Here is a 14,374-nt window from a genome sequence, read left to right on the forward strand (position 1 = left end):
CACCGGGGGATTATGTAATTTTTGGCCTCTTGCCTCACAGACAATCATTACTTTTACTGCAAACTGGTTTTCGGAAACGCCCACGTTTAAAGTCAGGGCGAAATGTGAACAAACCGTGCGGAGAAGCCTGCATCTGGTCTGGTTTTCGCATTCTCTGCAATTTCCTGCGTTGGCATTTGTGGTGCAACTGGGGAATTTCCACCAACTGGCTGCCACAAAAATCAAAACAACAGGCAGCGTTACTGCGGCTTTTCCCGTTGCCACACTTACACGATTTCCCGATTTTTGCCGGTCGGCCGTGGCACGAACTGCCAACGAGGCCGCAATCAGAAACCCGCCCGCGGAAATTGTTTCCGTCAGTTGGAGGGTGTGGTAGTGCCTGGGGGCGTGGCTGGAGGCCAGTCCTGCGGACGAAGATTCTCCTGTTGTGGCGGACATGTTGACCCCCGACGCGTAATTGAATTATCCAGTTGGACAGTCCTTAGGGGAAATTCATGAAATTCAGAATGGATGAAAATTACCAATGCACGTTAATCTCATTTCAGTTAGAAAATCCAAAAAACAGAAGAGCAAAACTAAATATGTGCAGGAACATCCCAAAAAATATGCAAAAGCCCTCACAGTGATAAAGGAACTCTGTTACATCAAAAAGTAATCAGTTCACTTAAGGCAGTAAATATCTCACAATATCTCACAATACTCATTGTCGGACTTTCAAGTGCCCATTTAAAGTAAATTTTAAAGTATTTAAATGGAGTCTTCCGAAAGTACACTCGCCAATATATTTTTTAAGGACTTTCGCAAGTAGGATTGTACTCCGTAAGTAGTTTCACAATATCTTAAAATAAAGATATATCTTAAATATCTTCGGACTTAAGATATATATATTTCGTCTTTAAATATAAATTATCGTTTTAAGGTATCAAACATATATCTGCAAAATAAAAACGACAACTAAAATATGTGTTATTGAATTGGTTAAGTTATAATTTTTAACAAAAAGCTGCACAATCACAATATTTAAATTAAATATTGTCGGCAAATACAAATTAAAACAAACATTATCAGTGGGTATATAAAATATAAATGTTAAAAACAAAGCTAAGCAGATTGTCAACTAATTAATAGTTGTTGAGATCCTAAAATCCTACGTTAGAATAGTTTGAACAAAAATATTTAAGTGTAGAAATTTCAACACCTGGTCTTTAAATTGCATTCATTTCACAAAATCTAGATGCTTTTTTATTTGCATATCTGAGTCTTAACCACTTGTTTGCGTATAATTAAGTTCATTTGGCTTGCAATCCAGGTAAAGATTTCTGTGTAATGCAAATATTTGCAATGAATCTGGTATGGTATTTCAAAGCTCGAGATGTCAGAAAAGCTGCTTCTCCTTTTCGTGAACAGAAATCAATAATACGCTTAAAGGCAATTCCCCTTTCTAATTAAAGGCCTTACCCCTTGCAATATTCAATTCAGTAATTTTGGTGGTACAACATAATTTTATTGATTATTTAGGACATTGAACAACTCTCGCTGACTAATCGCATAACAACAACAGAATAAATATTTAAAAATAGAATAGATTAAGTTTAAACATAGTCGTAGGCTAGAAATAAATACTTAAGAATATTCATCTAAATGGCTAAATACAACAGCATCATCCAGTAATTGGTGTTCGCGCTAATTAAACTACGAAACAAAGTTTTATATTTACAGCGTATTAATGAAGCCCCGCCCTCGCCCCTGCCACCACACCCCCTCCCACCGCTGACAGCTGCCGCCGGTGGAGCGTCTAACGAACTTTAATATATGGCTAGGCTATCCTATCTAGAGTACGATTTGCATAATTACACCTCCCAGTCCCAGAAGACAGGGGCCCAGTCAGTCGGAATTTAGACGTGGCTCCTGCGAACTCTGCTGTCATCTCGACCTTAATCAGAAATATTCCGTGTGACTTTGCGACTCCGACTACGTCAGCTTGCGGGCCTGGACCAGTTTGTTGATGTCGTTGTAGGTGGACAGCATGGCCGGGTTCTCGAAGTCCTTCAGCTCCTTGCACTTGGCGAAGGACTCGTCGCAGTCGACGCCATCCTGGCCGTCCTTTGCCGCCCGCATGTACTTGAAAAACCGCAGAATGTCCGGGTTGTCGGAGGTCGGTTTTCGTAACTCGTTCAGTTCCCTAAAAGTGGAAAGGGCATCACATAAATTAAGTCATATACAATTTATTTCCGAATTAATAAACAGGATGCCTCTCTGTGTCAATATGTACACTTCCGAGAAACAACTAAAATATTTAAATGCATATAAACAATACTATGCATGTAAAATAATTCAATCTTTGAATTAAAGGGATTAAAAGGGATTTTTATCCTATTTACTTAGCTATCCAAAACTTTTTTATTTTACTGCCATACTTAATTTTATAAGTGAATTGAAATAAATAAACCATTTTTTCCTTATATTCTTTTCTAATTTTTAATGCCTATGAATACTGACAAAAAACTTCGGTCCCAAAAGGGAAAAGTCCATGTAAAAAGTTTTTGGGTTTAAGTATGTATTTTTAAATTTTTGGCCGCATGCTATTCTTATTGAATTTGAAAATTAGGTCCTTTCTTAAGTTTCTCATTTAGTTGCTAATGATTTTTGTTAATTTGACAATTAAAAGGTGCTTAAGGCGGAAACGGCGGTTAAGCTTGTGTACCTCTAATCGATACCCCACTGTAATTATTCAGTTTCCCTAAATTACGGCATACTTTCTGGCGAACTGCAAACTCACCTGCTCAATTGGGCGGAAACCAGGTTGCTGAACGGAGCATACTTTGCGGGATTGGCGTACATCAGGCAGATGAGTTTCTCGCGGCAAGCCTCGTTCTCCGGATTCAGTTTTAGCTGGGCAAAAACCGAGTCCAATCGCGACAATAGTGGACTGTAGAAGGGATCGTAGTTGGACAAGAGCAGCGATGAGCTGGGCACCTTCTGGAAGCTCTGGAACGTGTTCATCACCGCCGGCGTTGGCTTCTTCGTCATCCCTGGAGCAGCACCACCACCAGCTCCGGCACTGAAGGATCCCGACATGCTCTGAGAGTTCTTAAAGGACGCAGCACCAATGCTCTGCAGGGCACTGAGATACGTGTCCTGCATCATCTGCTGACCTCCGTAGCGCGAAAGAGTGGCCTGATTCACCGAATTTCCGTTGACCTGAGCATATTGCGCCTGCTGCTGCGAAGCCTCTGCAAGGTAAGCAATATTCACAATCAGTATTATCAGAATACACCCTCCTATTTGCGATAGCCCACCTGCATTGTACTCGTAGCCAGCTGGAGTCTTTCCCTCATCGCCCAGGGAAAACTTGCTGTCGTCATCGAAGTTCATGCTGTTGTCCCGGAAGTCCAGTTCCTGCGGCGGTTCCATGGGGCGGATGAACAACGGCACAGAGCCAGCCGAGCCGGATGTGATACCTGACCCAAATGAATGCAAATATTTAAATTTATTCTAGTTCTCGAAGCTTTTATAGTTACCCTTTCCAATCAGTCGGCTAACACTGCTTATAATGGTCGGCAGGAACATGGCAAAGAGCACGCTCTTCAGCACTTGCAAACCCATGTAAATCGGCCACATCACCTTCTTCAAACCTAAAAGGGGAAAATGCTACGTCGTTAGGAAATATACACAAGCCCAGACTTCAAGTGCACGTTTTTAATACCAGAGTCTGTAAGCGAGCAGTCAACATAATCTTTAAGCTTGATATTTTATAAGCAGACATCTGAATTAAGTTTTTCATAAAATATTCTGTATAAATTGAGTTGGAATGCTTTTATTGCAAGTATCTATGGTATTTTGTGAAAAGCTTATATATATTTCATTTAAATTTTCATTTTAAGTATAAGAACAAATAATTTATGAAATGTTTTAATTGCAAGAAATACATGACCTGGTTTCTTTGTTTAGGTGTGCAAAATGGCACTAAGGTAAAAAAACATTCAAGAAAGTTTTCAATAAATATTGAATAAATTACGTTGGGAATTTCAATGATTTGACTTTTTTTAGCTTAAGCCCTTTACTTACCGCTAAAGAAAAGCAACCGGGCACTTTCGAAAGCTCTGGGAACATTCAGCTCAACATTGGTGTCCTCCAGGATGCTGCGGGTGGTGCGCTTTCCATTTTGCAGTTGTGGGTGCGAGTGGTTCTGCTGAAGGGCCAGGACCAAGCCGGGAGTGGGTTCGAATTTGCCCTGGCTGAAGAACTGCTCCACATAGTCCACCAGTAGATCCTCCAGGCCCTTCAACTCGGCTTCGATTGAGGCAGAGCTGTTGCTCGCGTTGACTGTTGGACCCTTGGGCTCCTCTTTTTGCGGCTTTTCCGATGGGTGCTTGAAGTTCCTGCGCCTCATGGCCACCGTCAGGCGGAGATCGCTCTCACTTTCCGCCGGCTGGAAGACCCTGTACTGTCCCGACTTGGTGAAGACATTGCGGGAAATGAACTCCGGACTGATGTCGATGGGCAGGATGGGTCGGAAGGTGTCGTCGTTGCGCGGCTGACCAGCCATCGTGGTGAGGGGTTGACTATAAAGCGCTCCGGATTCCGATGCGTCTGCTGGCATCATCGCTACTTGGCAGAGCAGGATAATTCCGCACAGCAGCGGACTGCATCGCCGCTTTCTGTGGCTGTTTGCTTTTAATTTCGCCCCGTCGATGGCCTGGCTACACATTTTCATTATCCTTCGCCTTGCAGCTGCACTCGCATGCCAAGGTCCGCGATTCGATTAAGCTCTGCTCTCTGTAATGAATAATTGCGCTGTTGAGAGGGGGATTCTGCTGTTCGATGCGAGGAAGTTTGGCCAATTTCCGCGAACTCAGCGGTTGGCACACGAATAAATAACTTTTTGAAACGTGACAGGCAGCCAAAGAAAATTCACAACCTGATAAACGCATTACGTGCGTCCTTGAAGGGATAAAGGTACAAGACGACTAGATGTACAGTTGCGAAACATTTTTCACTCCATTCACCAAAATAAAAGTTGTTTGGGTTTAAACCATGTTTAAGGTAAACCATGTTAAAGCTAGAACTATCAACTTTCGTCAAAAAAAATAGAGCAAACATTTAAATAAACAGATTTTCATAGATTTTCATAAGATTTTCAAAGAATAATCTTTAATCTAAAAAAATTTTAAATTATCCTGGTATATTAATTGCTGCTTGAGGTAAGGTAATTAGACATAAGTGTGCGCTTTGAAGCTATGAATACTAACGAGTAAATTAAGTAAAATCGATTAAAAAAATGAGGCCTATAATAGGAACCTGCTTTTACTGAATTACTGAATATAGGCTATTTTTAATTAAACTGAATAAACAACTCCGAGCTCTAGAAAATCGATTATTCAATTTTAAATATATCTGAGATTGTATAAACCATTGAAAAAGCTCAGAAGCCATTGTATATTTTCCTTGTAATAAGCAGGATTAGAAGGCATAATTTCAATATGCTTAAAATAATGAGATACAGATGGTGCTATTTGCAACTATTCGCATTTTTTAAAATGCTCTAGAATTCATAAGATGTGATTTTAATTAATACAGTAATTTTATGTACACAGGCTTTTAACCAAAACCCTTTCTTTTCAATTTTTCATTTTTCTTCAAATTATTTCTATCAGGAGTAACTTGATGTTTAAAATTTTTTTCGTGCAAAAAGTAATTTAACAATGTAAGCCATTTAAGTGTTGTAAATATTTTTGGTTTCAGTTTTTGCTAAATCCATTCACTAATCCGTCAGGTTAATCCAATTTATTTTTTGATTACCCCGTCTACAAATTATTTTCACAATTTACTGACTTCGTGCGTGAATTCCAGCTAATTTAAAAAAAAATATTTTTTTTGCGCTAATCACCACGGAAAATATGATTTTGCTGGCTCATTAAATATATTTTAGCAGTGCACTGCTTTAAAAACCATTAAAAAAATGACTTTTCCTATTTACCCTTAATAAAGCATTGACCATTTTAGCATTTGTTCAAATCAACCCAGGCTATTGTTTTATAGCTTTATAACACAATGATTTATATTTCCCTCAAAAAACTGATTTCTGTTTGAGCAACAAATTATTTTTAAAATATTTTGTGGAGTGCACTTTAAACAACTTTGTTTGTTTCGGAGCGAGGCGCTAATCAGACTGGGTAATGTGAATGATTTGCCGTTTCCCATCTGATGGGCATCTCAATTGGAGGGGCTCGTGCCCACCACCAGCCACCCCTCCCCTCAAAACAGTCCTCTTTCAGCACACAAAGCACGTCGCCAACTTTTTATTTGCCTTTGCCATCCGTCGCACTCGTTTTGTGACACGCCACACGCTATGCAGCATTCGCATTCGCATTGGCCATATTCCATCCACATCCAGGCCCGCTGGGGAAAAGTGAAAATGTACACTGTTTTGTTTGTGTTTACTCAGCTTGGGCGCTTCAGATGCGTCGGCGCTACCTTCAGACTTCGGACCCCAGTCCAGATCACGTTATTTTCGTGTTGCATTTTCACTTTCGATTTTTCCCAGCGAGCGGCAATGGCTCGAAAAACTATTACAGAACTGAGTTTGCTGACTGCAAAGCCGCAAATCGCGCACAACAATTGCGCTGCACAAAGCGAATCGGGGAAGTTCTTCTGTGCAATTTATTTATTTGCAAAGCCATCAAAGACTGTGAGCTTAATTGGAAAACACATGTTGGCAGGTGGTAAGAATGCTTCAAGTTAATTATCCGCGCTTCTCTAATGTTTCCGGACTGGAAAACCGTCGAGAGGGGGGTAATGTCAATTCCGAAACGACTTACAGGTTTTGGAAGTCAGCCAAACTTACGGAACGGATAGAACATTATTCTCTCTTCAAAAATTAATTAAAATTGTTGCACCAAAAATAAGTAGTCCTTAATGGGAAACTATTTGAGTTGAAATTATTTTAAACTTTTAAAAGTCAACATGTAAACTCTTTAAGCTAAAATTGTTATCAACTTTAATATTTTAAATTTTGACCTTCGAAGCCGAAGTTTATATACTCTTGCACTGTTACACAATTTAATTATTCCATATTTGTATTTAAATTCTTAAAAACAATGAAACTAGGTTTATTTTTCGATAAGGTCCTGTTCACTGTAGTCGTTCGATTTTTATAAAGATAAGGAATAAAATCAGAAATTGTTTAAAAGTGGAATAAATCGTTGTGTTATAGAAGAAATTAAATTAACACTACAATTATTGTTTAAAATTAGTATATTAATTATATTTGTCCCCTTTGTTCCTATGGCAGCTATAAAATAGAACCGAATTTTGAAAATTTCTAAATAAAGGTTTATCTGTGAGTATATGTTAAGAAACAACAAATATATAATTATATTTCACTTTTGTTCCCGATTGTTTCTATAGGATCTATATTTAGTTATATAGACTTATAAGTTAAGTCTAAATAGCTTTAAAACTGTTGCACTAGTTTGCGTAGAAGCGGACAGATGGACAGAAAGACGGGTATAAAAAAGAAAAATTATACAAATAATTACAAACAAAATTTTCAATGTAGTTGTGTGTTGTTCTATTTTTCAAAATCAAATTAATGTAAAATTTTCAACGTAAGTAGATTAAGTCTGCAATTTAATTTCTAATAATATGATTGTACAGTCTGGCAAACAAATACTAGTTTCTGTTTGTGAGTTTTGCTGTTTTAAACACCTTCAGTGATTCGTATTCAATAGAAACTGACTGATTGAAAATTGTTTCAGCTCGGTGCTCTTGGAATGGGAATTTTCCCATGGCATGCAGTGCGGTTGTTTGTACCCGTCACAACTGTTCAACTCGCTTTGTTTGAGCATCAAGTTGCATCTGGGGATTTGAGCAGACAGTAAGCCAAAAAGTCCGCCGCTAATGGAAACATTAAGATCATTGCCAGCCCATCAGGGACCATCATTTATCAGCTTGCTCTTTTTGTTAGGGAGAATTCCTTTTATTTGTGCGGCTGTCTAAATATTTTATCAAAAAAGTATCGCCGGGCGATTTAAGCTTTATACTCACCCAGCTATAAGCCCAGCACTTTTTCTGCATTAATTATTCAGAGAGTGCGCCCGTTTGGGCCATGGCAATGGCATCATGCAAATTAGTTTTTAACATTACAATTAGAACTCCCTGTTCCAACCCTTTGAGCCACGCCCCTCCCCGCCCGCCTCCCTTTGTGGAGACTTAGTTATGGTTTGTGCTCGGTCTACCTTCATGCTCTGATATTCCGCTCTGATATAGTTTAGGCAAACTTTTCGCAGAACAGTCGAGGCAGCAGAGGAGGCAGCGTTTAATCAGATTTCTGCCTCCCCTGCTTTTACCATATTACTCTGTTCGCCGTGCATCCGCGCTCATCCGAGGCGAAGTTTCCCAATTAAGTCACAAAAGTTTGCCGAGTTCTGATCTAATGGAAACCGATGTCTCGGCCGCATATGCTCCATATTACCATTGGCTTTGGCTCCATAAAAGGAAGGTCACGGGGCTAATAAGCTGGCCATCATTGCTTGGCCATCATTGTTTGCGACACGCTCTTAAAAAACCCGTGAATTCACAAAGTACTGAACTTAGACGATGACAACCAGTTTGACAAACAGCGTCCACTAACGGTCGAAAGAGCTCGTAAACGCATTGCATCGTAACTGTTAGTATGTGACATAACTGTTAAGTCCAACAAAGGCCAAGAACAAGTTGGCCGAGACCAGAAGTTGGCCGAGACCCAGGGAAAGCCATTTGGCCATCTGTTGTGGTCGGGTGGCAGGTGCATTCACCCACAGATTGAGTCTGGCTGTGTCGGATAAATGGGAATTATGGGCGAGAAAGTCAACATTTTGTGGTAGTTCATAATTTCGAGTCAAGCTTAGTTGTAGGGAGCACTACATATTTACTCATTTTTCATTCATTTTTCATTTTCATAGAAAGACAATTTAGTAAATGAAAAATATTGTAATTTTCTACAAACATGTTGTGGTCTAAATCTGGTTTAATTTGAGGCCCAAAAATACTACCTTCATTTTCAAAAATACTCTTTATTTACTTAACACATTTAAAAATGTATAGAAGTACAATTGTATAGAAATTATTTAAATAAAAGATTTATTGATGGACAGAAAAAATAAAATTAAAGATAAACTACGCATTTTACTCGAAACTTCATTTTAAAATCGGTAGGATTTAGTTGATCTGCGTATTCCATATTCATTCATGTTATAACGTTTCTGAAACGACTGTCATTTTTTGACAGCTTGCAATGGTTTGCTTTTTAAAGTAACCTTTCCTTCACTTTTTGATAAAGCACAAGCGATAAAAAGCTGAATTTAGAATTTATTGAATATGTATTTACAGTGCGAAACCTTCGTCACTCTATAATCTTTGGCAGCTTTGCGTCGAACATTAAGTCCCACACGTAAATATTGTCAGGCAAATCCAGAATGGCTTCAACAAGCTGTTTTCTCGACTTACCGGCTCTCACTCGAAAGCGAAATAATGGTCGCTACGTGAGGAACTTGGCCCAGACCTCCTCGGAATGGCTTTAATCGATTCCGGGGTAGGACTTTCGATTTCAGCTGATCCCCCTAAAAACCATGCAATCCAATCATTCCGGGCCAAGTCAAATGGAATGTTGTTTTCGCCAATTAGCCGCCAATTTGGGCGCAATGTTAGCAGGCCCATTAAGAGCTGATTGTTTTACGGGCGTTGTCGCTCCTCGGTTGCCACTCACTTGAATTTAGTGATTTACATGCGTGCCCAGCACCTGGGAGGTGTTTCTGCCATTCCGCTGGGCTTTAGAAAGTCGACTGCTATTTATGTCATTAAGTCGGTGCTGTAAGCCCAAATTAAAATCGCTCGCAGTCCGCGAGTGATGCAATCGCTGCTAGCTGTAAATTCACTCAAACGACATTTAAATCGCCGCCAGTGCCAAATTAAGCCGAATTCAAGTGCCCGTGAAACCATTTTGTCATGCCCATCTTGCGAGGATGGAGAGCGACAGCACTTCCATATGGAAAATAAGTGTGAGTGCGGTCTGCATCTGCATCTGTCGGTTGATTTGAGTGCTCTCGACAAGAAAGTTGCTCCTCCATTCTCCAGCAAGCCAGATTTAAAAGCTGGCAAAATGAAAGTGCGAGTCGTGCGGATGGCTCGCCACTGGGAAAACACTCATGACTCACGAGGATGTGCCTCTGCCACTGAATCTTCCTCCCAGCCCACTCGCATTTCACTAAGCTGCACCACTGCACCACTAACCACAATTCCATGGCCCACTGGAAATTAATACGAGTTTGTGCTCTGCAGTCCGATTAAATGCAATGATGGTTGCACAGGGAAAAGTTTGTATGCCTTCATTTAAATTATTAATTTATTAAAATTGTTTGCCAAGATTGAGGATTTTTTGATCAATATCAGACATGTTGTGTACTTTTTAAGTTGAATGAATGAATTTTGTTCTGTTCCCCTGATAGTGTTTTGGAATTAGAATAAAAGAAACAATAAGCTTACATATTTTTTTACATTTATGGTTTTCTAAAAAAGCTTGCTTTCTGTTTGACTATGCTTATGAAATTTCTATTAAATAAATGGGTTGAATTTTATTAGAGTTATAAATTAGAAATGTCACCATTAGACGGTAAAATCACAGATTATCTTGTTTTGGAATTGTAGGCTTTTTAACAATAACAAAAACATATTTTTAACAATGGCATTGAGTGTAAATATCAAGTCTATAATTTGTCTCTGTGTGGCTCACTCCTCCGCTCGTATCATTTTCATAATTTTGCAGTTGATGGACTGAGACGAGGGCTTTCTTCGACGCATTTTTACGGGCTGTGAGCCGAAAAAAGAAAGTATCGTTAAACATTTGGCGACGCTTCGATTGCCGGCCGTGCTGAGCAGATGATTCCCTTTTGGCCAGTTGGGGTAGGCCAGCTGCTCGGCTTACATAACATCTCTCGACAATTAATTACTGAGCCGCCGAGCTTTTCTATTAAGTTAGCGGCCAGCTCTGGCCCACACAGTGTGAGACTCGCACACTCGAAGATTCGGAGATACAAATGCGGAATGAATGGCTGTGAACAGCAACAACAGTGTCGACAGGGAAATGTTAACAATCGGTTTCTTTTCTGTTTTGTCGGTGGTAACAACCTTCTCCCGGCGCAGGCAATAACTCATTAATTGTTCGAATCGAGACTCGTGAATAAAGATTGCACGGAGGATCTGTGTCTCACTGGTGATTAATGAGGCCACTCACGGGCGGCCATCAATAACATCTCAATTTACCTTATCGCTGGCAAGGCTGTGTAATTCCTTCAGGAGCTCAAATTGTTTGGTAATTAAATTTTTGCATTCGGCGGAGAACTTTCTTCGCCAGACTTTCGTTTCTGTGTGTTTCGAAATCGGAATTGCATTCACTGACGCGCTGTGTCGGCTCTCTGATTTGGCCAGGTGAAAATACTGGCCGAAACCCGTTCACTCACTTTGCCCACTTCCTTTGTCAATGCAATTGCCGCAGCTCGTTTCACTTTAACAGCACTTTAATCCACTGAACACTGTGTGTTTGCCCCTGCAAACAATGGCCCCCACTTTGAACTGGTGCAGCACACGCCGCTGATTGCCAGTATTTTGGCAGTTATTGTAATCGATGGGATTTGCGATCGGTAACAAGCGTTTCTCGGGTTTCTCGCGCGTTTGCGTCTGTCGCTCAGCTCGCGAAGATTTGGACTGCCGGGCGAAAGCCAAACGGCGGGTGCGATCAACCAGTTTGGGCCTTACGTAGCGCTACGCGAGCGGACCACTTCGCTTACGTAGCGAAGAGCGGCTTAAGAGCGCCGCTTGCCAAGTCTTTGAGCCGGCCAAAAGCCGCAGGCAACAGCCAGCGGCAAAGACGAGCGACAATGTCGCCAACTACACTGGATAAAACGGGAATCTTTCGAATATTAGTTCAATGAAAAATAAACATCTTAATGGCTTCTTTAGTAATTTAATTAGCTTTTAAATATACTTTGATTACCTGAATGATATAAGGACTAATATCCAGCAGTAGTAATAGAAAAAGGTTTTATTCTTTAATACAAATGTTAAGTTTTTTATTACAAAATTTTAATTAAATAGTACATTTAAATTGACAATATATAGTACAATTTCATAGAAATAAATGGCCCATAGGAGCCAACTACCATAAAAAGTGTGGATGCGTGGATTTGAATATTTCAAGAGTAAAATATAGTAATCAAATATATTCAATTTTTTAAATATGTTGTATAAATAAATATCTAGTTATCAAACTTAAACTAAAAGATATTTACACACTTGATAAAAAACATATTTTCCCTTCAAAGAATATTATCCCAGTGTACATTCGCATCAGTGGATCCCAATTTTCTCTTGCACACGGGAAATTAGTCGCTAATGAAAACTGCTACTCTCTGGACAATAATAAAAAAATACAAACCCTGTCGTTGTGAAATTACATGGCAATTTTAAAGGTGAATATATATGAATCGCTGGAAATACATCAAGTCATGGCGCAAAATAAGCGTCACCATATGCTAACGGAAAGCGGTCACTTAGTCAGTCAGTCGCTGACTTAGTCGAACTTTCGATTTTCTGTGCTCCAAGAGGGAAGCTGTGGGATCTCTGTTGAAAAACTTGACCAAGAGTTGACGCCAACTTTATTTAATTTGTTACAATTTGTTTCTGTGTGTTTTTCCCCGCCAGAAGCGACGGTTAAACTTTGGAAACACTGAACTTCGCCACGCAATTTGCGCTCGATTCAAAATAATTAATATTGCAAATTGCTAAACAAGTATGGATTTCCGAATTTAATAAACTTAAAAGCGGTAGAGCGGTGGGCAGTATAAAATTACTAAATAAATTTTATTAAGATAATGATATTTTCTGTAAGTAATGAGGAGATATACCCCTGTAAATGTACTTGAAGATTTCTCATTTGCCTTAGCATTACTATTTTAAGAACAATTTAAATAATGAATATTAAAATGGGTAAAATGACTATACTATTTTTATTAAAGCTTGGTTCTAACTACAATATTACGAATAGCTGACAGGGCTCTGATTTTGTAACATAACAAGGTAATATTTTTAAAAAAAATACAAATATATGGACTTAAGCCTCAAATTTTGATGAAAACTTGGTTACACGTTTCCAGATTTTCTTGACAAAGGTTCTGGCTGCAAGCTTTTTAAGTTTGTGGGTTTCATGGCTCAAAGCAACCATGCTCTAGTGATTTTTAAGCGGAATAAGCCCACAGGACAATAGCTTCCTTTCTGGCTTCAATAAATTTCAGTCCTTTTCGCAGACCCAATAATGGCAGATGGGAGCTGCCTTTTTGCAATGCACATGTTGTCGTCGTGGGAATTTGAGGATTAGGGAGGCCGAGCACAGCAGCATGTGAAACATGCAACATGCATTTGTGAACATCTGCCAAGCATTTTCGATTTCTATAAATATTCAATCTGAACTAGTTTCAGCAGCGTACAGAGTTAGCAGATTTTCACTTATTTATTAGTGTGCATCGTTTGATCTGTGAACGGGTTTCGTTGGCCGGTTTACGCATGAGAAAGTCGTAGTTAAGAATTGGCCAACTGAGCGTCACTTTGTTATTAATTTCTGGTGACAAACTTTGCCATTGACTTGTGGCTAACAAGCGGAAACGCCCCACCTACCCACCTCCCTAGCAGCAAGCCTCCGAACCACTGAACCACTGAGAAGCTCAAAAGCCAAAACGAAATGAAAGCCAGTTTATGGGACCGCAAAATCAATAGCCACTCTCGGTGTAACAATGGTCCGAGCAATGTTTTCTAAAAAGCAACGCAAATCGGGGCCAACTTCTTTGCCCAGACAATGGTTGAACTATTGGCGAACGCCCCTATTGGCCATCCCCGTGTGAAAGTGCTCGAAGCGAATTCATTTAGCGCCTATTAAAGAGCCGCCAAAGATGTCAAAGAAAGCCCTCGACTGCCTCTAATATCCTCCATCATTTGCCACTGACATGTGTCCAACAGCAGCGCAGATGTAAAGACTTAAGTGCCCCGAGCTCAGACAACTATTACGTTATATCTCACTCTGGATCTGAATCTGAATCTCAGTCCGACCAATTGGTATGCAGAGAGGGTCTTCGGCTTACCGCAAATATTTGCGAACCTTTGCTTTGAATTTTATTCCAATCATTAATTTCACTTTTACTCATAAATATGCTAATTGCCAGCTCACGCTGGTTCCGTAAAACTTCGATGCCGGCGAATCCATCGATTTGGGCGATACAATGGCACCCAGAATTCGTTTGTCAGCATTGCGCAATCTGCATGAGAAGAAAGTGAGATGGGTTTTCAT

At 39.8% G+C, this 14,374-nt stretch overlaps 1 protein-coding gene across 2 annotated transcripts; it reads right to left on the reverse strand.

Annotated features, from left to right (window-relative positions):
- Positions 1-1,496: 1,496 nt before the first annotated feature.
- Positions 1,497-11,728, reverse strand: LOC108038103. 2 transcript variants are annotated; one of them, XM_044457237.1, is made up of 6 exons: positions 11,499-11,728; positions 4,069-4,779; positions 3,522-3,635; positions 3,300-3,461; positions 2,780-3,233; positions 1,497-2,182 (listed from the first exon to the last, which is right to left on the reverse strand). In XM_044457237.1, exons 2-6 carry the CDS (start codon positions 4,715-4,717, stop codon positions 1,972-1,974), a joined length of 1,590 nt encoding a protein of 529 aa, XP_044313172.1. In that variant the 5' UTR covers positions 4,718-4,779; positions 11,499-11,728; the 3' UTR covers positions 1,497-1,971. The 2 variants fall into 2 exon arrangements, with proteins under 2 accessions (XP_044313172.1, XP_044313171.1); XM_044457236.1 differs by having other exon boundaries at positions 11,302-11,728.
- Between the last annotated feature and the right edge of the window lie 2,646 nt (positions 11,729-14,374).

This window comes from Drosophila rhopaloa, unplaced genomic scaffold, assembly GCF_018152115.1.
Source record: "Drosophila rhopaloa isolate 14029-0021.01 unplaced genomic scaffold, ASM1815211v1 contig_155, whole genome shotgun sequence".
Classification (NCBI taxonomy): Eukaryota; Metazoa; Arthropoda; class Insecta; order Diptera; family Drosophilidae; genus Drosophila; species Drosophila rhopaloa.